The 26,476-nt window shown below is 38.6% G+C and overlaps 1 protein-coding gene across 1 annotated transcript; it reads left to right on the forward strand.

Moving 5' to 3' along the window:
- LOC106085635 (cell death protein 3) lies at positions 1 to 25,947 on the forward strand. The gene is made up of 4 exons (XM_013249953.2): positions 1 to 1,722; positions 22,187 to 22,468; positions 22,532 to 22,667; positions 25,538 to 25,947. The coding sequence occupies exons 1-4, from the start codon at positions 237 to 239 to the stop codon at positions 25,611 to 25,613; spliced, it is 1,980 nt and encodes a 659-aa protein (XP_013105407.2). The 5' UTR covers positions 1 to 236; the 3' UTR covers positions 25,614 to 25,947.
- Positions 25,948 to 26,476: the final 529 nt, after the last annotated feature.

Here is a 26,476-nt window from a genome sequence, read left to right on the forward strand (position 1 = left end):
ATTTCGCAAGACATCAACGGAGTTAAACGATCGCGTACAAACAAGAAATAAATAAAAAAAAAAAAACAAAGAAAAAAAAACCGACTGACTGTTAAGTGAATCAAAATCAATTGGTTTAAATTTTAACATTCAATAGTGGTTTAAGCGCAGATTTGTTTTTCTTTTATTGGGCCTTTGTTTTTTTGCTATACGCTATACGTTGTTGGAAAACCACAACAACGTAAATCTAAGCGACAATGAATTGGACCTTGTATGGATCGAAAAAGAAGGATGGAAGTGATGTGAGCAATGCTTTGGTGAGACAAGATCCCCGCACTTCGGTCAAGACTACTTCCGCTCAGGCGGAAACCACCAATACCACCACACAAAACGCCACCATTTTCAATAGCAATGCCCAAACCGTTACTTATCAAACGACCAAGCAAACGGTGACTTCCCGGCAAACGGCCCGCATAACGGAAATCACCACACGACGCACTCCCACATCTCAAGAACTCGAGGAGATGTTGCGTTCAATGCATCTGAACAAAAAGCCCGAAACAAAAACTTTCACCTCCACAACGACAACATCGAATGTACCCCTCCGACGTAATCGTTCCAGCAATTTGCCAGCTTTGGCATTGTCATCTCAACGTAACTCCATTAATAATATAAGCAGCAAAAGTACGCCGAAATTCAAGAGCAGTGCTTCGCCCATATCGCGTAATATCTTCAATTATGACTCACAACCCGGCACAAAAACCGGCGGCGGCAGTGGAGCTGATGGATCTAAACCAGCGATAACACCAACATTGGTAAAAACACAAACCACCACAGTATCGGAGAAAAATGGACGCACCATTACACAACATGTGGAAGAGCATAAGGTGAAATTCGATGCGAAAAACTTTACATTGTCTACTCCCAATTCGCCGCTAAGTAAAAATTTAATGAGTGAAGACAAATCAAAATTTTCAAACATGGGTGGTGGGCTTTTAGGTTTGGAAGCATTGCCAGCTTCAAAGACAACAGCGACAACGACCAAAACAGTGACCCCTACTCTTAGACCCTTAACCACCACCACTTCCGCTAGCACATACACCTCTCCCTATAACCAAAGACAAATAAGTCAGGTGACTAGCTTAACCCCGAAAACCACTAACACCGCTACTTCCGCCACTTCCGCTAGCACATACACCTCTCCCTATAACCAAAGACAAATAAGTCAGGTGACTAGCTTAACCCCGAAAACCACTAACACCGCTACAACTAAATCAGCGTTCATCACTAACTATAAACCGGGTACTAACTCAAATTCAACCCTTCCTACTACAACCAAACCGATCTCTTCGTTTAACTTGACAAGCCAACCCAAAGCCACCACGACCACCAACAGCAGTGGCAACAATACATCCAACAAACCAGGGTCATTATTTAGTTCCTGGGGCTCAATTGACAGTAAACCCGAGCCTATTACCAGCGTCACCACTAAGACTTTTCCAACTTCCCCACGACCCAGTTTCACGTCAACAGCGTCTTCCATGCCCACATCTAAGTCTAAACCATCGGCAAAGCCTGGATATGCCTACATCTTCAACCATGTCATCTTTGATAACGCTGAGGAGCGCATAGGTAGCTCGGAAGATGTCAAAGCTTTGGTGGACACTTTTGAGCATTTCCAAATGAAAGTAGCCCTCATTGAGAATGCCAAAGTGGATAAAATCAGAAAGACTGTTGAAAAAAGTGAGTAGCACACTGTTTTATGTCTAGAAATTTGTCTGGCCTACTGTAGTTTATAACAATAACATATGTTGGCCTAGACTGCGTGTGAGAAGTGAGTTACCATCTCAAACGTCACACAGTGGGATAGAATAAAAAAATAACTAGAAAAAATATGTCATTTAAGAACGGATAGAGAAAATTCTTTGTGCAAATTTTCAAGACCATATGTTGGTCAAAAAATTGTTCGGGCTGCCAAATTGTAATTTGTGGTCTGATTTTCAACAAATTTTAGGAAAAAAAGATTAGAGATACAAGTGTATTTAAAAAATCAACAAGTAAAAAGGCGTTAAGTTCGACCGGGCCGAACTTTGGATACCCACCACTTCGGGTATATATGTAAACCACCTTTCGTCATAATCCGATGAAAAATGCACAATTTAAGCCCCCATAGCAGCTTCATCAAAATATGGTCCGATTTGGACCAAATTTGACACGGACATTGAGTAGTCTAATAAGTACAAGTCATTGTTAAATTTTGTAGTACAAAATATTGGTCTTTTTGGTATCCAAATCCATATCCAAATATAGACCGATCTGAACCATATACGACACGGATGTCGAAAAACCTAACATCAGTCACTGTGTAATTTTTCAGCAAAATCGGATTATAAAAGTGCCTTTTATGGGCCCAAGTCTTAAATCGAGAGATCGGTCTATATGGCAGCTATATTCAAATCTGAACCGATTTGGGCCAAATTGCAGAAAGTTGTCGAAGACCCTAACGTAACTCACTGTCCCAAATTTCGGCGAAATCTGACAATAAATGCGCCTTTTATGTGCCCAAGACTCTAAATCGAGAGATCGGTCAATATGGTAGCTATATCCAAATCTGGACCGATCTGGCCCAAAGTAAGGTAGAATGTCGACTGGCCTTATACAACTCACTGTCCCAAATTTCAGCTAAATAGGATAATAAATGTGGCTTTTATGGGCCTAAGGCCCTAAATCGGCGGATCGGTCAATATGGGGGCTATATCAAGATATTTGTCTGATATAGCCCATCTTGAACTTAACCTGCCCATGTACAAAAAGTCTCTGTGCAAAGTTTCAGCTCAATATCTCTATTTCTAAAGACTGTAGTGTGATTTCAACAGACGGACGCACGGACATTGCTAGATCGTCTTAGATTTTTACGCTGATCAAGAATGTATGTACTTTATAGGGTCGGAAATGGATAATTCGATGTGTTACAAACGGAATGAATATAGACCCATCCCTCGGTGGTGGGTATAAAAATCAAATAAGCCCGAATGGGGGATCTGAGCTTGGCGTTTTGAGTCGAGAAGTTTTTCCATTTTGTTTTTCAAAAACTTTCCGAATTTTGGTAGCCCGAACAATTTTTCGATATGCCCTGACAAGAGGCAATCGGACCACCTAGGGCCTTGAAATTTTGAACATGATCTCGACAATACCTCAGCTCTAACCATTTAAAAGTTATCTCTGTCCGTTCTCATATCGCATGTTTTTTACTCATTTTTTTCGATTTTATCCCACTGTGCGTTATCACTTTAGTATCACAGATAAGATTGTTTGAAAACAATGAATTAGAAAATGATTAATTACATTATGACATTGTTATTATAACGCATTTGAGTCTCATATTGCCCGGATCGGTATATATTGCCGTTGTGAGGTTTTGGGGTGGGACGTTCCCCCACTTACTTGATCCCAAATTTGGTGTTTATACAAATGAACTGATGAGTTTACTGTTTTGCGACTGAGTCTCAATGGGCCCACCCCAAACCCTATAAAAACCCTATACTGAATATGCAGCACATTGAGATCTATATACGGAACTGCGCCGTCAACGTTGCGCACAGGGGCTGAAAGAGCTCGGATGGTGAACGAGAACGGGTTCGGCCACAGTTCCCTTCTAGATGCAAACTAAAGGCTGTAAAAGTTTTCAGTCCATTTGGCTATGAAACCAATTCAAGTTAACATCTTAAGGGTACTGTGTTTAAGGACAATGATACCTCGGTCTTTACACGGTTGGATGATTACTGTGACGCACTTGATATCAGTATTAGAGATCAATCCCATGGCAGCCAGTTGTACGTACCGGATTGACCCGATGGAGTTCTCCATCGGCAAGGGCTGTCGCCTCAGTGTACAACACACTGCTACAACAACAACAAGTATTAGAGATGTGCCTGTGAGTGATTTTCCACTCATGCTAACGATAAAAAATGTTACTAACGCACGACTGATGTTCACGCACGCTCACAAGAAATTTTTGTTTAACCGTGTCTTGCCAGTTTTTCGCGAGTCCTGATTTTCTCGGGAGTCGTGAGTATCTCGTGAGATGTGAGTGTCTCGTGAGTCGTGATTTTCTCGTGAGTTGTGATTTTCTCGTGGGTCGTGGTTAGTGCCGTGAGGATGATTTCACTCACTCAAGTCCTGATTTTCTCGGGAGTCTTGAGTATCTCGTGAGATGTGAGTGTCTCGTGAGTCGTGATTTTCTCGTGAGTTGTGATTTTCTTGTGAGTCGTGATTAGTGCCGTGAGGATGATTTCACTCATTCAAGTTCTGATTTTCTCGGGAGTCTTCAGTATCTCGTGAGTCGCTATTTTCACGTGAGTCTTGATTAGTGCCGTGAAGATGATTTCACTCACTCAACACATAACTCACGTGCACACCTCATCAGAATATAGCTGAAATTGTTGGGCGGTTTTTCCGCCAGAGATATATGCCATATGAATAGCCGCAATTCAAACCACGAGATGTGTTCTAACACCAACGAAAGGATTGTGTGGACCGTATGGCTACGTCGAAGGCCTTGTATTCTAGGATAGTAAAGTTATAGCAACAGTGTGTTGTGTCTTCATCCTTAATTCATTTGTCAGGATTAAAGTCCAACAGGCTCGTGGCATAGCAGTGACTAATATACCCGGAGACAATGAAATACCGGGAAGAGAAAAGGCGAAGTAAAAAAGGGCAGCACGTTTATACCTAGCAAAACGTTTACCAGTTTCCCGTATGTGTCATTGATTGAGCTACTGAACCTTGTAAATGCGATGGCGAGTGTGGAGGCGTTGAAAAGGTGCGACAAAAATATTTCTAATACAGCTATGCATCGGTGACAGGAAACACAACGAACAGGGAGCCAATAGTCCGACTTCAAAAACTCGACTCCGGTCGAATCCGCAACCCTGATTAGGATAGTTGTCTATCCTAGTCTAATCGTATCTGGAGAAAGTTGGTAATGATTCCATCGTCGGGTCCCTGTTCGTTAGGCTGTACTGCCTGATGTTCCAATATTAGGATCTTTGGTTATCCTGGCCTTCCAAATCTTGAGTAAATGGGCTTCTTGGGATTGGATAATGATCCAAGAAGCCCATTTACTCTAGATTTGGTAGGCCAGGATAACCAAAGATCCTAATATTGGAACATCAGGCAGTACAGCCTAACGAACAGTTGAGCATGTTTGCCTCGACGAACAGTTGAGCATGTTTGCCGGAGTTGAGCATGTTTGCCTCGACTCCGAACCGCTCTCCGACTACGACCCGAAATCGAAGTCGGGGGCTAGACTCCACAGCCATGATCCTGATATTGAAACATCAGGCAGTGCAGTGACGGGAGACTCAACCATAAAGACCCGACGATGAGACCAACACCCACTTCCAAGATGCCCATTTACTGGAGGACCAATTTTTGAGGTCATCCAGATTAATCTCCACCGGAGGGAGGCAGCTACACACACTCCGATGTACAAAATCAGCAATGGCAACCTTCCTATTGCCTTAATTCAGGAGCCATGAACGACTCGGATCAAGTTTCTGGACTGAACCATAGGAACTATATTGGTCTTAGAACCCATAAAGTATATATATTTTTGATCGGCATGACATTTTAGGTCGATCTAGTCATGTCCGTCCTTCTATTCGTCTGTGGAAAGCACGCCTACTTTCGAAGAAGAAAAGCTAGGCGCTTGAAATTTTGCATAAATACTTCCTATTAGTGTAGGTCAGTTGGGAATGTAAATGGGCCATAACGGTTCATATTTAGATATAGCTCCCATATAAACCGATTTTCCGACTGTACTTCTTGAGCCTCTAGAAGGTGTAATTCTTATCCGATTTGGCTGAAATTTTGCATTGTGAATTTTTCTGAAACTCTAACATACGTTCCAAGTATGGCTTAAATCGGTTTAAAGCCTGATATAGCTCCCATATAAACCGATCTCATGATTTTACTTTTTGAGCCTCTAGAGGGCGTAATTCTTATCCGATTTTACCTAAATTTTTCACAATGACTTTTTTTCTGACTTATAGCATGTGTGACAAATAAGGTCTGAATCGGTCTATAATGTGGTATAGCTCCCATATAAACCGGTTTCACGATCATACTTCTTAAGCCTCTAGATGGCGCAATTCTTAATAAATTTGGCTGTTAATCTGCACAGTGACATTTTCTATGACCTCCAACATACGTGTCAAATATGGTCGGAATCGGTACATTACCTGATATAGCTCCCATATAAAACGATCTCGCGATTATATTTCTTGAGCCTCTAAAGGCCGAATTCTTAACCGATTTCGCTGTTAATTTGCACCGTGACTTTTTCTATGACCTCTAACATACGTGTCAAGTATGGTTTAAATCGGTTTAAAACCTGATATAGCTCCTATATAAACCGATCTCCCGATTTTACTTTTTGAGCCTCTAGTGGGCTTAATTCTTATCCGATTTGGCTGATAATTTTCATAGTGACTTTTTCTATGACCTCTAACATACGTGTCAAATATGGTCTTAATTGGTCCATAACCTGATATAGCTCCCATATAAACCGATCTTCAGATTTTACGCTTAAGCCTCAAGAGGGCGTAATTCTTATCCGATTTGAAATATTGATTGTTCCGATTATCGATGGTGTACCAGCTCTATCTAGAGGGCGTAGTTCTATGCGATTTGGCTGAAATATTGCTCAATGGCATCTATTAGGGTCTCCAACATAACCACATATAGCTCCAATAACATTGCAATTGTTATCCGTTATCCTTTTGTTGGCCTATAAAGAGATACTGGGCAAAGAACTTGACAAATGCGATCCTTGGTGGAGGGTATATAAGTTTTGGCCCTGCCGAACTTAGAAAGCTTTAGTTGAGGCAAATTAGCTGCTTAAATTGACACACCTTCTTCTTCCTCAAAAACATGGAGATGTGAAACTACTCTGGGTGAACATTCAGACTCGTAGGTCCAACCCAAGCAAGGGCCATCTGGCGATATGTGTGAGGATGAGTTTTCAAACATCTCTTTCGGCAAACTGGACAAAGCAATTCCTTTCCGAGTTGGCTCAAATTTTGCAGTTGATGTTCTGATATGATATTTCATCAAACTAGCTGTGTAGATTTATATAGGAAGGAGGGAAGATTTTATTTATTTTTTTCAGGTTTCCCAACACGCAAGAGATGTCCACTATATGCGTTGCGTTGGAGAGGATAGTTAAAGATAGGAGGGGGGAAAGAGGGAGTAGTGTTTATTGACACTAGCTTGGAATTTCTGGATGTCGTAAAAACATCCGCCGGAAGTCGATTCCACATACGAAACGTCCTTGCGAAAAAAGAATTCTCTCGGTAGGGCATGGTTCGATCAGTTGGTCAATCGATTACACGCCGTTGCACCTTTCTAGAAAATCTTGTATTTCTGACAAACAACCTCAAGTCAAGAATCAGAAGAATGATTTCCGAAGAACATACACCGTGGAAGTATCGATAGAACAACGGCACACAACGCCACATTTCGACGATGTTCAAGGAAAACAATAGAGTTGGATACCCTACCATCTCCAATCAACACCGACGCCCGCCTCTGCACACGGTCAAGCATATTAAGAAGATCGGAGGGAGTGAAATTTTTCTCATACCGCTTAAGAAAGCCCAAGCACTTGAATGCTTCTTTCGACACTTCGAATACATGTTTTGACCAACGGACATCACATTGAATCTTCATGCCCAGAACATCAAGAGCCTCTGACTGCTTGATATCTACACCGTCGCTAGATATTGAGAATTGTAAAGTGTCAGTGAATCGTTTGTGGGACAATAAACAGCACAGCGTTTTGCGTGCATTAAAATCTACTCTATTCATTCGACCCCACTCAGAAATTGCCATCAATTCCTGGCAATCTCCTCCTCCCGCCTCCTGTCTTCAATCTCTCGAAGACTCGGCCTATGGCCGAATATAAATGAATGACGGAGGTAGAAGTCAGACCAAGTAGATCGTCAATGAAAATAAGAAAACGAGAGGGAGAAAGAACAGAGCCTTATGGTACTCCTACGGTCAATCTATATTCGTCATATGAGAACCCACCTACAACAACTCTTATACAGCGATCTCTGAGAAAACTCGATATAAATCGAGCGAAGTTATTACAGACACCAAAAAAGACAAGCTTTGAAAGGAGTGCCATACCCTATCAAATGCCTGGTAGATATCCAGAGCCACAACCTTCCTCTCACCGAACTGGTGAATAGAGCGACTCCAACGTTCAGACAGTAATGCCAACAGGTCACCCGTGGAGCGATTTCTGCGGAACCCATGTTGTCGGTAGCTAAGAAGACCATTGGACTCATCATCATCATGCTCCATCTCCATAATCTTGGAAAGCGCAGAGCATAACGCTATTGGTTGGTAATTCGCAGGGTCGGTTGCCTCACTCTTCTTGGGGATAGGCCGCACGTTCGCAATCTTCCAACGCGCCGGGAAAGCAAGGTTGAAAAGGTTGCGTAAAGGACGAGGGAACGTTAAAGAACACTTGCATAAAACAAATGACGATATGCCATCCGGGCCCGGGGATTTATTTACGTCGAGATCTGCAAGAACACTTTGTGTTCGAAAATATATCGTGTTCGAAAATATATCTGAGGCATAGAACTAGAGACGTCTTCAATAACGGGGAGTGGTTGATCGCTTTCCGGCAGGGAAGTATTTCCCACAAACATGTCAGCCAGCAGGTTAGCCTTATCAACCGGGTCAGTGAAAATATGGTTCGTCTTTAATGAGATTGGAGATAGCCGACGATGGGCTCTCTAACTTAATTGAAATGCTAAATTATATTTGTAAAGGGCGTTTTTTAAGAGCTATAGGAAAGTTTTTCAAAAGAAACACATCAAATTTAGAAAAATGCATGAAATCTTTATTTGAATCGATAGTACGGTCCATATAATTTAATGTTTGAAGACTATTTCATGCAAATGTTGACCGTGACTGCGCCTCAAATTAAATTTTGGCATACTCTTTCCAATATTTCGGCCGGTATCTCGCTAATAAATATTTCAATGTTATCTTCCAATGCGTCAATTGAAGCGGGCTTATCTGCATAGATATGAGCTTTAACATAGCCCCACAAAAAAATAGTCTAAAGCCGTTAAATCGCACGTTCAAGAAGGCCAACTGACCGGTCCCGAACGTGAAATAAAATGTTCACCGAACTCGCTTCTCAAGAAGTTCATTGTTACGAATGCTGTGTGGCATGTGGCATCGTCTTGTTGAAATCACATGTCCTGCAAGTCAAGCTCTTGGATTTTGGGAGTTGGATATCATCTCACGATAGCGCTCAGCATTCAAAGTTAAGTTACGATTCGCATCATCTACGAAGAAGTACGGTCCAATGATGCCACCAGCTTATAAACCGCACCAAACTGTGACTTTTTCTGGTTGCATTGGTAGCATTTGCAATGCTTCTTCAATCCAAAATCGACAATTCTGCTTACTTAACCATTGAGCCAAAAATAGACTTCGTCGCTGAATTTTCTTAACAGAACACTTATTTTGGTAGTAAAATTCAAGCGTAGTTCGTTTGTAAGACGATTCATGATTAAATTCTAGACCAAACTGAAGATGTTTGACAGTGAAACAAAACTCGACACGTGCGTCAGCTGTTTAAAGCCGTGCTGCCAAAAAGATAATAGCTAAAAAATCACCTATAAAACATTCATTAGTGGCAGCAAAACCAGATCGGTCATTCAAGTGAAATAGCTATGTAAAATAACAACAATGCCTCGACCGAACGAAGCCACACGATGTTGCTTACACTATACATGTGCGACTGTTCGTTGTACCTATGCCCGAGGGCAAAGGAATCCATGAACGGTTATGTGTTGTTGCCCATAAATATTTCGATATGTTATAAACCGAGTGATTCATTAAATTTGCTCACTCGGCTATTGAGGGCATAATAATTTGGATTATATGAAATCTTGCCTCATTAATTTTAGATATCAAGTATATTTTCAGCAGTTTCCCTAGGCAAAAACAAATGTTTCTTAATGAAATTGAAACCTTATCTATTTATTCAACACCGATTTCTTCTCAATGCTGATAACAATTGCCCCTTTGAGCAATTCCAGTTTGAGCATTTCTTGATATAATGAATTCGCATGACAAATTGTTGTTTTGCTATCACATCTACAAATGTTAGCATATTTAAAGTGTTTGTTTCTAACATTTCCTACATGTAGGTAGGTATATTTATTCACGCATAAATAGGTATATGTGTATACATATACGAGTATAGCCATTCATGCATGATTTGTATATGTATTTAAGATAAGAGCATTGCACAGTGGGAGAAAATTGAAAAAAAAGTAGTAAAAAATATGCCGTGTGAGATATCTCTTTGAAATTTGAAATCGTTAAAGCTGAGGTGTTAAAATGTGCAAAATTTCAAGGCCCTAGATTGTCCGGGCGCCTTTTGGCAGGCCCCTAAAGTTGGTCACCCCGGTATTTCGAGCCAACAAAGAAGGGCAAAATTTTGGCAAGATTGGTCAAAAAATGCGTTTGCAGTGGCTCTTGGGGTGAAAATCGGGCGATATACACACATGGCAGCTTTATCTAAATCTGAATCGGTTTCAGTAATGTCGAGAGTCATAAGAAAATCCTTCCTGCCAAATTACGAGAGAATCGGTTAACAAATGAGCACTTTATTGCAAAATTTCTCAAAATCGGACCAACATATATATGGGAGCTATATCTAAACCTGAACCGATTTAAAGCAAACTTCTCAGATTTTGGGGCAGTTGTCGAGGAAAGCGTTGTACAAAGTTATGGCAAGATTGGTCAACAAATGCGCTTGCAGTGACTCTAGGAGTGAAAATCGGGAGACATATTTATATGAGAGCTATATCTAAATCTGAACCGATTTCAATGAAATTCACCAGTAATGTCGAGAGTCAAGAGAATATCCTTCCTGCCAAATATTGAGAAAATCGGTTAACAAATGACCATTTTATTGCATTACTACTGCAAATCGGACGAACATATACATGGGAGCTATATCCAAATCTGAACCGATTTTTTGCAATTTCAATAGGCTTCGTCTCTAGGCCGAAAAACATACCTGTACCAAATTTGAAGATGATCGGTTGAAAATTGCGACCTGTACTTTGTACACAAATTAATATGGACAGACAGAAATCGAATCAGAAACTGATTCTGAGTCGATCGATGTGCTTATCAATGGATCTATCTCTCTTCCTTCCGGGTGTTACAAACAAATGCACTTAGTTAAAATACCCTGTACCACAGTAGTGGCGTAGGGTACACAAATTATTCCGGCTGCCAAATCTTCACTTAAGGTCCGATATTGAAAAATACGGAAAAAACTGCAATTTTCTTAGACAGATTGAAAAATTGAAAAAAAAATTGAAAAAAAAAAACGAATAAAGCCGGTCTATAACCTGGTATAGCTCCCATATAAACCGATCTCACGATTTGACTTCCTGAGCCTTTATAAACCGCATGTATGGCTGAAATCCGCATGTAAACTGCGCCCAGTACGGTCCAAATCGGTCTATAACCTGATATAGCTCCCATATAAACCGATCTCCTGATTTGACTTCTTGAGCCCCTGGAAGCCACGATTTTTGTCCGATTTGGCTGAAATTTTGCATGCGGTGTTATGCTTTGACTTTCAACAACTGTGTACAGTTGTTGAAAGTCAAAGTACAGTCAAAACCGGTCTACAACCTGGTATAGCTCCCATATAAACCGATCGCCCGATTTGACTTCCTGATCCTTTACAAACCGCAATTTTTGTCCGATTTGGTTGAAATTTTGCACTTGCTGTTATTTTTTGACTTTCAACAACTATGCCAAGTACGGTTAAAATCAGTCTTTAACCTAATATAGCTCCCATTTAAACCGATCGCCCGATTTGACTTCCTGAGCCTTTAAAAACCGCAATTTTTGTCCAATTTGGCTGAAATTTGCAGTTAGTGTTTTTTTATAATTTCCAACATCTGTGTCAAGTACGGTCCAAATCTGTCTATAATAAAACGATCATAAGCCGATCTCCCGATTTGACTTCTTGAGCCCCTGGAATCCGCAATTTTTGTTCGATTTGGTTGAAATTTTGCACTTAATGTTCTTTTATGACTTCCAACAACTGTGCCAAGTACGGCCCAAATCGGTCTATAACCTGATAAACTCCCATATAAACCGATCGCCCGATTTGTACATTTTGTCACCAAATCATGCATAACAAGTAATAAGGCGTTAAGTTCGGTCGGGCCGAACTTTGGATACCCACCACCTCGGGTATATATGTGAACCACATTTTGCCAAAATCCAGTGAAAAATGCATACCTTATGCCCCATAGCAGCTCTATAGATATCATCCGATTTAGACCAAATGCTTATAAGTACAAGTCATTGTTCAACCGAGAGACCGGTCTATATGGCAGTTATATCCAAATCTGGACCGATCTGGGCCAAATTGACGAAGGATGTCGAAAAAATTGTCGGAAATTTCAGCAAAATCGGATAATAAATGTGGCTTTTATGGGCCTAAGACCATTAATCGGAGGATCTGTCTATATGGCAGCTATATCCAAATTTGGACCGATCTGGGCCAAATTGACGAAGGATGTCGAAGGGCTCAACGCAACTTCACTGTCCCAAATTTCAGCAAAATCGGATAATAAATGTGGCTTTTATGGGCCTAAGACCATAAATCGGAGGATCGGTCTATATGACAGCTATATCCAAATTTGGACCGATCTGGACCAAATTGACGAAGGATGTAGAAGGGCTCAACCCAACTCACTGTCCCAAATTTCAGCAAAATCGGATAATAAATGTGGCTTTTATGGGCCTAAGACCATTAATCGGAGGATCGATCTATATGGCAGCTATATCCAAATCGGGACCGATCTGGGCCAAATTGACGAAGAATGTTGAAGGGCCTAACACAACTCACTGTGCCAAATTTCATCAAAATCGGATATAAAATGTGGCTTTTATGGGCCTAAGACCCTAAACCTGAGGATCGGTCTATATGGCAGCTATATCCAAATTTGGACCGATCTGAGCCAAATTGACGAAGGATGTCGAAGGGCCCAACGCAACTCACTGTCCCAAATTTCAGCAAAATCGGATAATAAATGTGGCTTTTATGGGCCTAAGACCCTAAATCGGCGGATCGGTCTATATGGGGGCTATATCAAGATATAGTCCGATATAGCCCATCTTCGAACTTAACCTGCTTATGGACAAAAAAAGAATCTGTGCAAAATTTCAGCTCAATATCTCAATTTTTAAAGACTGTAGCGTGATTTCAACAGACAGACGGACAGACGGACGGACATGTCTAAATCGTCTTAGATTTTTACGCTGATCAAGAATATATATACTTTATAGGGTCGGAAATGGATATTTCGATGTGTTGCAAACGGAATGACAAAATGAATATACCCCCATCCTTCGGTGGTGGGTATAAAAATGAAAATCGAACCACAATTGCCTTTGCAAATTGTAAAACACGAAGCAGATCTCGGTCAAAATTGCATAAAGAAATTAAAGTCGATTATTCCCGAAACCAGTGGAGATATTGTAGACCTCAAGCGGACGTTTTTGTAGGGATTTTTGAGCACCATCCAGTAAAACAAATTTTGCAAATCAGACCATAAATGAAGATTTGGCAGCCCGAACAATTTTTCCAAATACCGTGGTGGCCAACTTTAGGGGCCTGCCAAAAGGCGCCCGGACAATCTAGGGCCTCAGCTCTAATTATTTCAAATTTCAAAGAGATATCTTAACCCGTTATCACACGGCAAAATTTTACTATTTTTTTTCGATTTTCTCCCACAGTGCTTTGTGGCATATTTAGGTTTCTATTTTTGTGCAAAAAAAAAAGAAAAGAAATCACTCGGCCAAGCCAACACCATTTTAAAGGGGAACTGTTTGACCATTAAAACTTTAGAAGTAATTATTTTGACAAAATTCTTTGGAAGTGGTGAAAATGTTCGAGTATGAAAAAATGGCTAAAATTATAGAAGCAATTAACGAAAGCTGGAAAATATCCTCAAAAAACCCAACAAAAAAAAATAACAAAAATTGTGTACAGCCAAACCTTCCAAGACTGTATTATTCATATGAAGGGATTTTATTTGCTTGATTTATACCTACATTCAAATGACATGGCATTAGTGAGTTTGTCTGTTCACCAGCATAAGAATAACAACAACAGTTTGTTTTTGCCAATTTTCTTGGAAAATGATAACAAAATTGATAAAGAAAGCCACATTTATTTCACCATAGTGGGGGAAACACCTTCGAGTGTTATAGTTTGATTTTTATATCCACCACCGTAGGATGGGGGTATACTAATCAAGTCATTTCGTATGTAACAATATTGATCTAGGAAATATTGTTGCAAACGTAATCGAAATATTGATCTAGGACCCCATAAAGTGTACATATTTTGGATCGGCTCACCGTTCTGAGTCGATTTTGCCATCTGTCGAAATCACGATAGCGGTTGAATACGTAAAGTTAGCGGCTTGAAATTTTGCACAGATACTTACTATTGATGCAGGTCGTTAGGGATTGCAATTGGGCCACATCGGTTCAGATTTAGACATAGCTCCCATATAAATCGATCTTTCGATTTGACTTCTTGAGCCCCTGGAAGCCGCAATTTCTGGCTAACATTTTACACTTAATGTTCTTTTATGACTTCCAACAATTGCGCCGAATACGCTCCAAATCGGTCTATAACCGATCTCCGGATTAGACTTCTGGAGCCCTTACAAGCCGTAATTTTTTTTGTTTTATTTTAACTTTCAACAACTGTGTCAAGTACGCTTCAAATGGGCCTATAACCTGATTATTGGGTTGCCCAAAAAGTAATTGCGGATTTTTTAAAAGAAAGTAAATGCATTTTCATAAAACTTTGAATGAACTTTAATCAAATATACTTTTTTTACACTTTTTTTCTAAAGCAAGCTAAAAGTAACAGCTGATAACTGACAGAAGAAAGAATGCAATTACAGAGTCACAAGCGTGAAAAAAAAATTTGTCAACGCCGACTAATGAAAAATCCGCAATTACTTTTTGGGCAACCAAATAGCTCCCATATAAGCCGATCTCCCGATTAGACTTCATGAGCCCTTACAGGCCTCAGTTTTGTCTAATTCAGCTGACATTTTGAACATAAGGTTCTATTATGACTTGCAACAACTGTACCAAATACCGCCCAAATCGTTCTATAAACTCATATAGTTCCCATATAAACCGATCTCACGATAAGACTCCTTGAGTCCTTACAAGCCGTAAGTTTTGTACAATTTGGCTGAAATTTTGCATGTAGTGTTTTGTTATGAATTCCAATAAATGTGCCAAATAGGGTTAAAATCTGTTTTTAACCTGATATAGCTCCCATTTAAACCGATCTCTCGATTTGACTTCTTGAATCCTTACAAGCTGCAATTTTTGTCCGATTTGGCTGAAATTTCGTTGCCCAAAAAGTAATTGCGGATTTTTTAAAAGAAAGTAAATGCATTTTTAATAAAACTTAGAATGAACTTTAATCATATATTCTTTTTTACACTTTTTTTCTAAAGCAAGCTAAAAGTAACAGCTGATAACTGACAGAAGAAAGAATGCAATTACAGAGTCACAAGCTGTGAAAAAATTTGTCAACGCCGACTATATGAAAAATCCGCAATTACTTTTTGGACAACCCAATATTATAGATTTTTTTTGTTGCTGCTCCTCAAACAATTTGAGATTATATTATAGTACAACATGTTTCAAATGATATCAGCAAACGAGTTTTTCTTAAACTGACCGAAAAAAAAATGATACCAAATAATAAATAAATAAAAAAAACAAGTAAAAACGTGTTAAGTTCACCTGTGCTGAACTTTGGATAACTTAACCACCATGGATAAGTTAACCATCCTCTTTTATAACAACTCCACTACCACATTAATAGTAATATGCAAAAGGGGGCTGTTTGGATCATATTTGATTCAGTACTCAAGAACTCTTATACAAGTCACAGCTTTAGCGAAATCAGGTAAAACATCCGTTTTTTATGGGATTAAGACCCTAAATTGGAAGATCGGTCTATATGGCGGTCATATCTAAATATAGTCTGATCAGGACCATATGCTGGTCGGACCCAGACCCTTAATCGGCAGATAGGTCTAAATGGCAGCTATATCTGAATAAAGACCTATCATATTTCATTCGGATATCGCTAGGTTTTAATCAGCTCACTATTTCAAATTTCAACGACATCGGATAATAATTGCGATTTTTTTGGGCTTAAGATCGGTCTATTTGTCAGCTATATGTGAATATTGTCTGAAGGCTCAAAGGGCTTAAAAGAACTTACTATTTAAAATTTTATCGAAATCGGATAATATTTACGGCTTTCATGGGCTTAAGACCCTCAATCGGCAGATCGGTCTACATGACAGCTATATCTAAATATTGTCCAATCTGTACCATCTTTAGGTGTGACGACGGAAGGCTTAAAACAATTCACTGTTTCAAATATCAGCGAAATCGAATAGCAAATGCAGCTTTAATGGGCTTAGGGCCCTCAACCGGCAGATCGGTCTATAGGGCAACTATATCTGAATATGGTCTGATCTTAACCATATTTGAGTCGGATGTCTGGAGGTTTTAAACAACTGTTTCTAATTTCATCGAAAGCAGATTATAAATGCAGCTTTTATGAGCTTCAGACCCTCAACTGGCAGATCGGTCTATATGGCAACTATATTGAAATATGGACCATACTACGTTCAAATATCCGTGTAATAAGCAGTGAGTGTCTTACTACAACTCACTGCTTAAATTTCGGCGCAATCGGGCAATAAATTCAGCTTTTGTGAGCTTAAGTCCCTCAACCGACAGATCGGTCTATATGGCAGCTATATTTAAATGTGGACTGTACTCATTTCGGATGACGAGAGGCCTTGTCCAACTCACTGTTCCAAATTAAACATAGTGCTATATCTAAATATAGTGCGATCTGAACCATATTTGAGTCGGAATGTTGGGAGGCTTAAAACAACTCACTGTTTCAAATTTCAGCGAAATCGGACCCTAAATCCGCAGATCGGTCTATATGGCAGCTATATTTAAATGTGGACTGTACTCATTTCGGATGACGAGAGGCCTTGTCCAACCCACTGTTCCAAATTTCAGCGAAATCGTGCAAAAAATGCGGCTTTTATTGGCTTAAGACCCTAAATCCGCAAATCGGTCTACAGCGGTCAAAAAAAGTATTCATCATTCAATGTTTTTTTTTTAATAAGTCTACAAAAGACAATTGGAATAAAAACATATTAAACTAATGATGCAGTAGTGCTTGTGTGATATATATGTACACAATTTCATTGTTTTTAAAGAAAAAAATAGTATTTATTGGAACAAAAAGGGCCATTTTAAAGCTGAACACAAAAAATTAAACAAAAAAAGTATTCATCATTGCAAAAAAACAAAAAAATAAATAACATAATTTAAAAAAATTAATACTTTGTTATTCGACCACCGCGTCTTATAACTTCTTTTAAACGGTTTGACATCGATTGGACTAATTTAGCGGTTATATTTTGGTCTATATTAGTCCATTCCTTCATTATCACCTGTTGCATTTGACTCTTGCTCGAAAAATTGCGCGTTCTCAATTTGCGTTCGAGATGTTCCCAAAGATGTTCAATTGGGTTCAAGTCGGGACTTTGAGGAGGAGTTTTAATGACTTTGGGGCAGTTATACAGCATCCACATCTTGGTATTTAAAGCAGAATGTTTGGGGTCATTATCTTGATAATATTGAAAGTTATTACCAAGCCCAAGTTTTACAGCACTATCTTTTAAATTCCTCTTTAAAATGTCAATGTAATACTTATGATCCATTACTCCATTAATAATTTCAAGATTTCCCGCTCCTGAAGCCGCCATACACCCCCAAACCATTAAACCACCTCCACCATGTTTTACAGTAGCAACTGTGTTTCGTTCTTCAAGCTCTGTATTTGGTTTTCTGTACACTATGACCTTTCCATCGCACCCAAAAAGATTAAACTTGCTCTCGTCTGCAAAAATGACTGTTTTCCAAAATGATTCGGGCTGTTTTACATAAATTTTTGCGAAGTTTAGCCTTTTCACTCGGTTTATTTTATTTATAAAGGGCTTCTTACGTGCAGTTCTTCCTCTGTAACTATGCCTTTTGAGTGTATTTCGAATTGTTTGTGTAGTAACTTCCTTCCCTAAATATTCCATAGTGTTTTTACGAAGAATGGTCGCATTTGTCTTCGGAGTTTTCTGAACTTGCCGCACTAGCCAACGCACATCTCCAACTGAAAGTGCTTTTGGTCGACCAGATCTTGGTTTATTGTCAACAGTTTTCGTTTCTGTCCACTTTCTGATGATGGATTGTATAGTAGATCGTGGTCTATTTAATATTTCACTGATAGTTTTTTGAGTTAAACCATCCCTGTGGTGTTTTATTATCAAAACTTTTACCTCATCAGAAACCTCGTTTTGCTTACGACCCATTTTGACAAATTAAATTTATTTTTTGAATTTATTTTAAAACATATTACGAAAAATAAACTATTGCATAAAACTGCATTATTTGTTTACTTTAAATTTTCTTCAATTACCCAAAATACGTGAATTTATTATCAATTTTGCTAATGATGAATACTTTTTTTGACCGCTGTATATGGCCGCCATAAGCGTAGAAAGGCCTCTGGGGGTGGGCTAAGCACCCTCCAGAGGCTGGGCTAGTTTCGCTAATGGCAGCTATATGTAAATATTGCCCCATAATCGGCTCGGATATCGGGAGCCCAGGTACAACTCACTGTTCAAAATTTCCTAGAAATTGGATAATAAATGCGCCTGTTATGAGCTCAAGATCCTAAATCAGAATATCGGTCTATATGATCCGATTTGGCGCATTAAAGAACTTAACTTGCGAATTACGAAATACGGATCTATGCAAAACGTTAGCTCAATATCTCAATTATTGAAGGATGTAGAGCAGTGTTGGGCCCATAGGCTTTAGTTAACAGTAAAGCCCAATTATGGTTCGCGGACACAAATGCTATATTGGGGCTTAGAAAATAAAATCAGGAGATCTTATCATATCAGGTTGTGCACCGATTCAGATCATATATGTCACCCATGTTGGAGGTCGTACGAGAAGTCACTATGCAAAATTTCAGCCAAATCGGATGAGAACTACGCCCTCTAGAAGCGCAAGAAATCAGGATCCGAGATCGGTTTTGTATGGCAGCTATATCACCTTCAGATTTAAGTCATACTTAGCATGTATATTGTACAGTATATAGAAGAAGTCACTATGCAAAATTTCAGCCAAATCGGGTAAGAATTGCGCCCTCTAGAGGCGTAAGAAGTCAGGAGCCGAGATGGGTTTTATGGCAGCTATATCAGGTTTTAGACCGATTTAAGTCATACTTGCTTAGTGTTGGAGTACATAGAAGAAGTCACTGTGCAAAATTTCAGCCAAATCGGGTAAGAATTAAGCCCTCCAGAGGCTCAAGAAGTATAATCGGGTGATCGGTTTATATGGGAGCTATATCAGGTTTTGAACCGATTCACACCAGACCTGGCACATCTGTTGAATGTCATAGAAAACGTCATAGTACAAACTTTTAGCCAAATCGGATAAGAATTGCGTTCTCTAGAGGCTCAAGAAATACCATCGGGAGATCAGTTTATATGGGAGTTATATCAAAACATGGACCCATGTGGCCCATTTATTCCCAACCGACCTACATTAATAGGAAGTATAAAAAAATGCCAGCTAAATCGAAGAACAATTACGATCTCTAGAAAACAAAAATTGTAAGTCATAGCAAAATTGTAGGTGCAAAATTTTAGTCAAATTGGGTGGAATTTGCCACCTCTAGAGGCACAGATGTCATATCAGGAAATGGGCTTATATGGGAGCTATATCAGGTTATACACCGGTTCAGGCCATACTTGTTACGAATGTTAAAAGTCATAATGAACCATACTTGCCATGACTATAAGTCAAAATTCCAGCTAAATCGGAGAATAATTACGACCTATAAAAAAAATGCCAGCTGAAACGAAGAATAATTACGATCTCTAGAAAACAAAAATTTCAGCTAAATCGGAGAATAATAACGCCCTCTAGAGGCTTTAGAAGTAAAATCGGACAACCGGTTTATATGGGAGCTATATTAGGTTATGGACCGACTTGGACCAAACTTGACACGATCCTTGGAAGTCTTAACAAAACAATACCTGCAAAATTTCAGCCCAATCGGATAAGAATTACAGCTACTAGACGCTTAAGAAGTCAAGTCGAAGGACCACTTTATATGGGAGCTATATCCAAATCAGAACCGATATGACCTATCTGAAATCTCTAGCCTACCTTCTCAATAAGAAGTATCTACTCAAAATTTCAAGTGACTAGCTTTAAGGCCAAAACATAATGGGCGCGTTAAGAAGCGTTGCGTTAAAAAATTCAACTCTGCAAACAAATTTCAAACAAGTAAAAGCATGCTAAGTTCGGCCGGGCCGTATCTTGGAAACCCACCACCATGGATTCTGCTAAAATATGGGAGATATATCTGGTTATAGACCGATTTGGACAGTTGTTGAGAATCATAACAGAACACTATATGCAAAATTTCAGCCAAATCGGATAAAAATCGTGGCTTGGAAGTGCTCAAGAAGTCAAATCGGGAGATCAGTTAATATGGGAGCTATATCATGTTCTCGACCGATTTAGACCGTACATGGCACAGCATGCGGTGTTCTGTTATGTATCCCAACAACTATGCCGAGTACGGTCCAAATCGGTCTATAACCTGATATAGCTCCCATACAAACCGACCTCCCGATTGGACTTCTTGAGCCCCTGGAAGCCGCAATTTTGTCCTATTTGGCTGAAATTTTGCACATAGTGTTCTGTTATGACTTCCAACAACTGTGCCAAGTACGGTTCAAATTGGTCTATAACCTCATATAGCTCCCATATAAACCAGTTCTAGAAGCTTAAATTTTTGCTGGTTTGACAGTTTGTTTTAAAAGTTTGGTATGTAAAATAAAATTATGTCCTTCAACTAAATTTAGTTTGCATAAATTTTTAGCAGAATTCATGGTGGTGGGTTATCAAGATTCGACCCGGCCGAACGCTCGATTTCAGCCATCAAAGTTCAAAATTCTTTAACTTTTGCGCGTTGCTTTGGAGGTATTCGTTGTAGAGTTGCATTTCTCAACGCAATGCTGCTTAACACGCTCATTCGGTTTTGGCCTTTAGGCGTTCGACTATCGCTATCGTGATTTCAACAGACGGACAGACTTAGAATGTCAAGATCATCAAAACTGTATATACTATATAGGGTCTCAGATCGTTATTTCGAGGTGTTACAAACGGAATGACGAAATTAGTAAACGTCGAAACCGTATAAGTGAAACGCTTAAAACACATCGATTTGGTTTCACTTATCCATAATTTTCACTTAAGCGTAGTTCGGATAAGTGGAATAAGTATCCAGTTAAGTGATATAAGCATATATGCAATATATGAAATAACTGGGGTTGAAAAGTGCAACAATGCTCAGTAGAAATCTTTAAAAGTAAAGGCAATAATAACCAATATATCAAAATATGTATTAGGGAATGGAAGTCGAATTTTGAAAATTCCAGATAGTTTCCAACGAAATAACTTTTTTTTCAGTTTTATATAAAAAAAAAGAAAAAAAGAAAGGGGTGTAAAAACTATTTCAGTTTAGCGGTATTTTCAGTTAAGCGATTTTCGCTTAAGCGAACTCAATTTCATTTAATAACACTGAAGAATTAAAGGTTATTTCTATCAAATTTCACTTAAGTTTGATTTTTCACTAAAGCGGGATTTTTCACTAAAACGGGATTTTTCACTTAGGCGAGATTTTTCACTAACGAGGGATTTTTTATTAAAACGGGGTTTTTCACTAAGACGGGATTTTTCACTAAAGCGGGATTCTTCACTCAAGCTTATTACTGTTATGCAGTTTCGACTGTACCCCCATCCAATGGTGGACGGTATAAAAATAATAAAATTTTGTTTTAAAGTTTTTTTTTGTCCCTAGCCATCAAAATATAAACAATTACATGCAAATAATAACAAATTTTTTTATATTTTACAGTTCAAGCCAAAGACTTTAGCGAGCATGCGTGTCTGGTTATTGTGATATTAAGCCATGGTAACCGTTACGAAGCGATTTCTGCCAAGGATGGTCACTATTCCATAGATGATCATGTACTCTTTCCCATACTGCGAAATTCCACACTGAATGATAAGCCTAAAATGTTTTTCGTTCAAGCGTGTAAAGGTGACATGGAAAGTACTGGCTATTATAGGGATGCTACTTGCGTTTCACCACCAGGCAATGCGAATGAAATTCTTAAATGTTACAGTACATTTGAAGGTAAGTGACACACATATCATTAAAAAGTTTTTCTTATAGTTTTTTTTTATATGTTCTATCTAGGATTTGTAGCATATCGCTCCGAAAAGGGTTCTATTTTCATACAGGCTTTGTGTAAAAATCTTAAAATGTATGGAAGTCAAAAAAACATTAAAGATATCATGGAGACGGTAACACAAATTGTTAAACAACAATCACAGTAAGTATTCAAAACTCAGTCAATCAATAGCAATATGCTTAATGTGTACTTCTAAGAGAAGAGAATATGTTCAACTTTTATTGTACTTGTCTAAATAAAAACGTGATAAATTCGTCCGCAATCAATTTTTGGGTACCCACTTGCATGTATTCTGCTGAAAATTTACACAAATTAGATTTTCTGTAAGAAAACAAATTGCCGAATGAGTAAGGCTTTTAAAATCGAGCGAATTTTTTGAATTTGTATACCCATCACCATAGCATGGGGGTATACTAATCTAGCCAGTCCGTTTGTAACATCTCGAAATATTCGTCTAAGACCCCATCTATTATATAAAAATTAAATTGTTGCGCTTTGTTTATTTGTTTGTTAGTTTGTTTGTCTATTCCGTATAGGCTCAAAAACGGCTGAACCGATTTTTATGAAATTTTCATAGATGGTAGAGTTGGGGCACCTGGTGAAAATAGGGTACTACATTATATGATATCCTATTTTTTGATACCCCAATTTCAAAAAAGCCAGATCTCGGAGATACGTGCACCGATTTAAGCGAAATTTTGTATGCCACCTTATGATACCCCAAAAACACGAAATTGGTATAAAATATGTGGGTCCAATAACCTGGGGGAACGACCCATCCCAAAACCCACCGGGAGGACATGTTTACTGATTGGGACAATATGGTAAACATGTCCAATATGGACAATACGAACTTGATATACAAATTTCGCCCAAAGTGTTCGGGGGGTCCCCTACCCCCAACAGGACTCTTTCACCGCTTTGGGCAATATGAGTATCAATTGAAATGTATTTAAAAGTAGAGTACAAATCTGACATAAAAATGTATCCCTTGGTGTCTGAGGGGAATCTATCGAATCTAATGTTGATATAAGGATTCAAGAATCTGGGTCACGTCCAGCCGTCCTGCCGTTCAGCAGGATATGTATATCGCGACAATATGGGTCTGTTTTTGGGTCTTAGCGTCGGGGCTCGTCGAGGTTCAAATGAAATGTATTTGAGACTAGATCACGAATCCGTCCACTTCACCCCAAAAAATACCCATATACCGGATATATTTACCGACCACAGCAATAAAAGGCTCAAATGAAAGGTATTTGGGAGTAGAGAACGAAAACGATATCTACATTGAGGCGAAATATCTGAAAGGCCGTACCACACCCCAAAACAGCACTTATTTCCTACCAGTATTAGTATTGGGCTCAGATAAAATAAGAGAGTGAAAGAAGGCGCAGCGGAGCGGGCACTGTCCAGCTAGTAAAGTATATATATTCTTGATCGTTTCGACGTTCAAAACTGATCTTCTGATTTGATTTCTTGAGCCCTTAAAAGCCGCAAGTTTTGTCCGATTTGGCTGAAATTTTGCATGCGGTTTTCTGTTATGACTTCAAAAAACTATTCCACGTACGATCCAAATCGGTGTATAACCTGATATAGCTCCAGATCTTCCGATTTTAATTCTTGAGCTTTTACAAGCCGCAAGTTTTATCCGAATGGGCTGAAACTTCGCATGTAGTGTTTTGTTATGACTTTCAACAACTGTGTCCAGTAAGGTCCAAATTAGTCTATAACCTGATATACCTCGCATAAAAACCGATTTCCCGATTTGTCTTTTTGAGCCGCTGGAAGCCACAATTTTTGTCTGATTTGACTAAAATTTTGCACATAGTGTTCTGTTATGACTTCCTACAACTGTTCCAAGTATGGTCTAAATTGGTCCATAACCTGATTCAATCCCATATAAACCGATATCCCGATTTCACTTCTAGAGCCCCTGGAATATATACCGATTTCCCAAATTGTCTTTTTGAGCCTCTGGAAGCCACAATTTTTTTCTGATTTGGCTAAAATTTTGCACATAGTGTTCTGTTATAACTTCCAGCAAATGTTCCAAGTACGGTTCAAATCGGTCTATAAACTGATATAGCTCCCATATAAACCGATCTCTCGATTTGACTTTTGAGCCCTTACAAGCCACAATTTTTGTCCGATTTGGCTGAAATTTTGCATGCAATGTTCTGCTATGACTTTCAACAACTGTGCCCAGTATGGTCCAAATAAGACTATAACCTCATATAGCTCCCATATAAACCGATTTCTCGATTTGACTTCTTGAGCGCCTGAAAACCACAATTCTGTACCAAGTACCATCCAAATCGGTTCATAACCTGATATGGCTCCCATATAAAGCGATCTTCCGATTTGACTTCTTCTACGCTTACAAGATGCAAGTTTCGTCCGACTTGGCTGGAATTTTGCATGCGATATTCTGTTATGACTTCCAGCAACTGTACCAAGTACGATCCAAATCAGTCTAGTCAGTATATAAACCGATTTCCCGATTTGATTTCTTGAGCCCTTACAAGCCGCAATTTTTATCCGATTTGGCTGAAACTTCGCATGTAGTGTTCTGTTATAACTTACAACAACTGTACCAAGTACGATTAAAATCAGTCTATAACCTGATATGGCTCCCATATAAACCGATCTTCCGAGCGCTTACAAGCCGCAAGTTTTGTCCGATTTAGCTGAAATTTTGCATACGATGTTCTGTTGTGTACTGATTTGGACAAGTACGGTCCAATTCGGACTATAATCTGATATAGCTCTTTTATAAACCGCTCTTATTTGGTTCCTAGCAGCTTTATTTTTATTTCTGGTTTGACAGAAGTTTGGTATGTAGAATAAAATTATGCCCTTCAACTAAATTTAGTTTGTATAAATTTTTAGCAGAACCCATGGTGGTGGGTTACCAAGATTCGGCCAGCCGCACTTAGCACGCTTGTACTTGATATATTAAAAAAAAATTACAAAAACTAATTGGATATATTTTTTTTTATTTTTATTTTCAGACAAAAACAAATTCCAGCCTATACTAGCACTTTGACTAAACCATTTAAGTTTGGAGATTATGTTAAGATGAAATAATTTAGGCTATAATTATTTTGAATCAATGCTGTGAATGTGTGTGATACCACTGATTACTAGGATAAGAATAATTCTTAAAATTTAGTATTAGTCATGAAATATGCAATTGAAGTTTTGTATGTTAAAAAATATTTTTATAAAAAATGCTTAGATTAAGATAATTGTTCATTTTATGCTATTTCTAACTATTATTGGCTTACTACCATACTTTCTCATAGCCCGTCACACAGCTTAGTGAAACAGCTCTCAATAGTTAAAACGACAATACATATTTACAAAAAAATTTATTATATTGCTTTAATTACTTAACTTATAGCATATTGCGTAAAGTATAAAAATAAATAAAAAATAAAAAAAACAGTTTTTCTTGTCTAGATTTTTATAACCTTAATTTAAAACTCTTTAACCCATTTAGTAACCCAAAAGAAAAAAAAAACGAGAGTCATTATAAAGGCCTTAGACTACATTAAGGTTATCTAAGGTCATTAGAGAAGCACAAACCTTTTGAGACCGTTAGGTAGGTAAGTTTACAATGAAAGTCTTAATTAACATCAATATACCAAATTTTTGGATTTGAAATTCTTAACCAATATTAAAGGATATCAGCAAAAGACCCCTATTAAAACCAAACCAAACAATTAGGCATTCAAATTTACCGTTTTAAATGGTGATTTTTTACCTATTATCTTTTTGGCAACTCCGGCTTAAACAGCTCATGCACGTTTCGTGTTTTGTTTCACTGTCAAACATCTTCAGTTTGGTCTCTAATTTAACCATAATTCATCTTACAAGCGAACAACGCCTGCAAATTATTGAATTTTATTATCAAAATGCGTGCTCTGTTAAGAGAGTTCATCGCGTTC

The sequence above is a fragment of the Stomoxys calcitrans genome, chromosome 5, assembly GCF_963082655.1.
Source record: "Stomoxys calcitrans chromosome 5, idStoCalc2.1, whole genome shotgun sequence".
NCBI classification, from domain to species: domain Eukaryota; kingdom Metazoa; phylum Arthropoda; class Insecta; order Diptera; family Muscidae; genus Stomoxys; species Stomoxys calcitrans.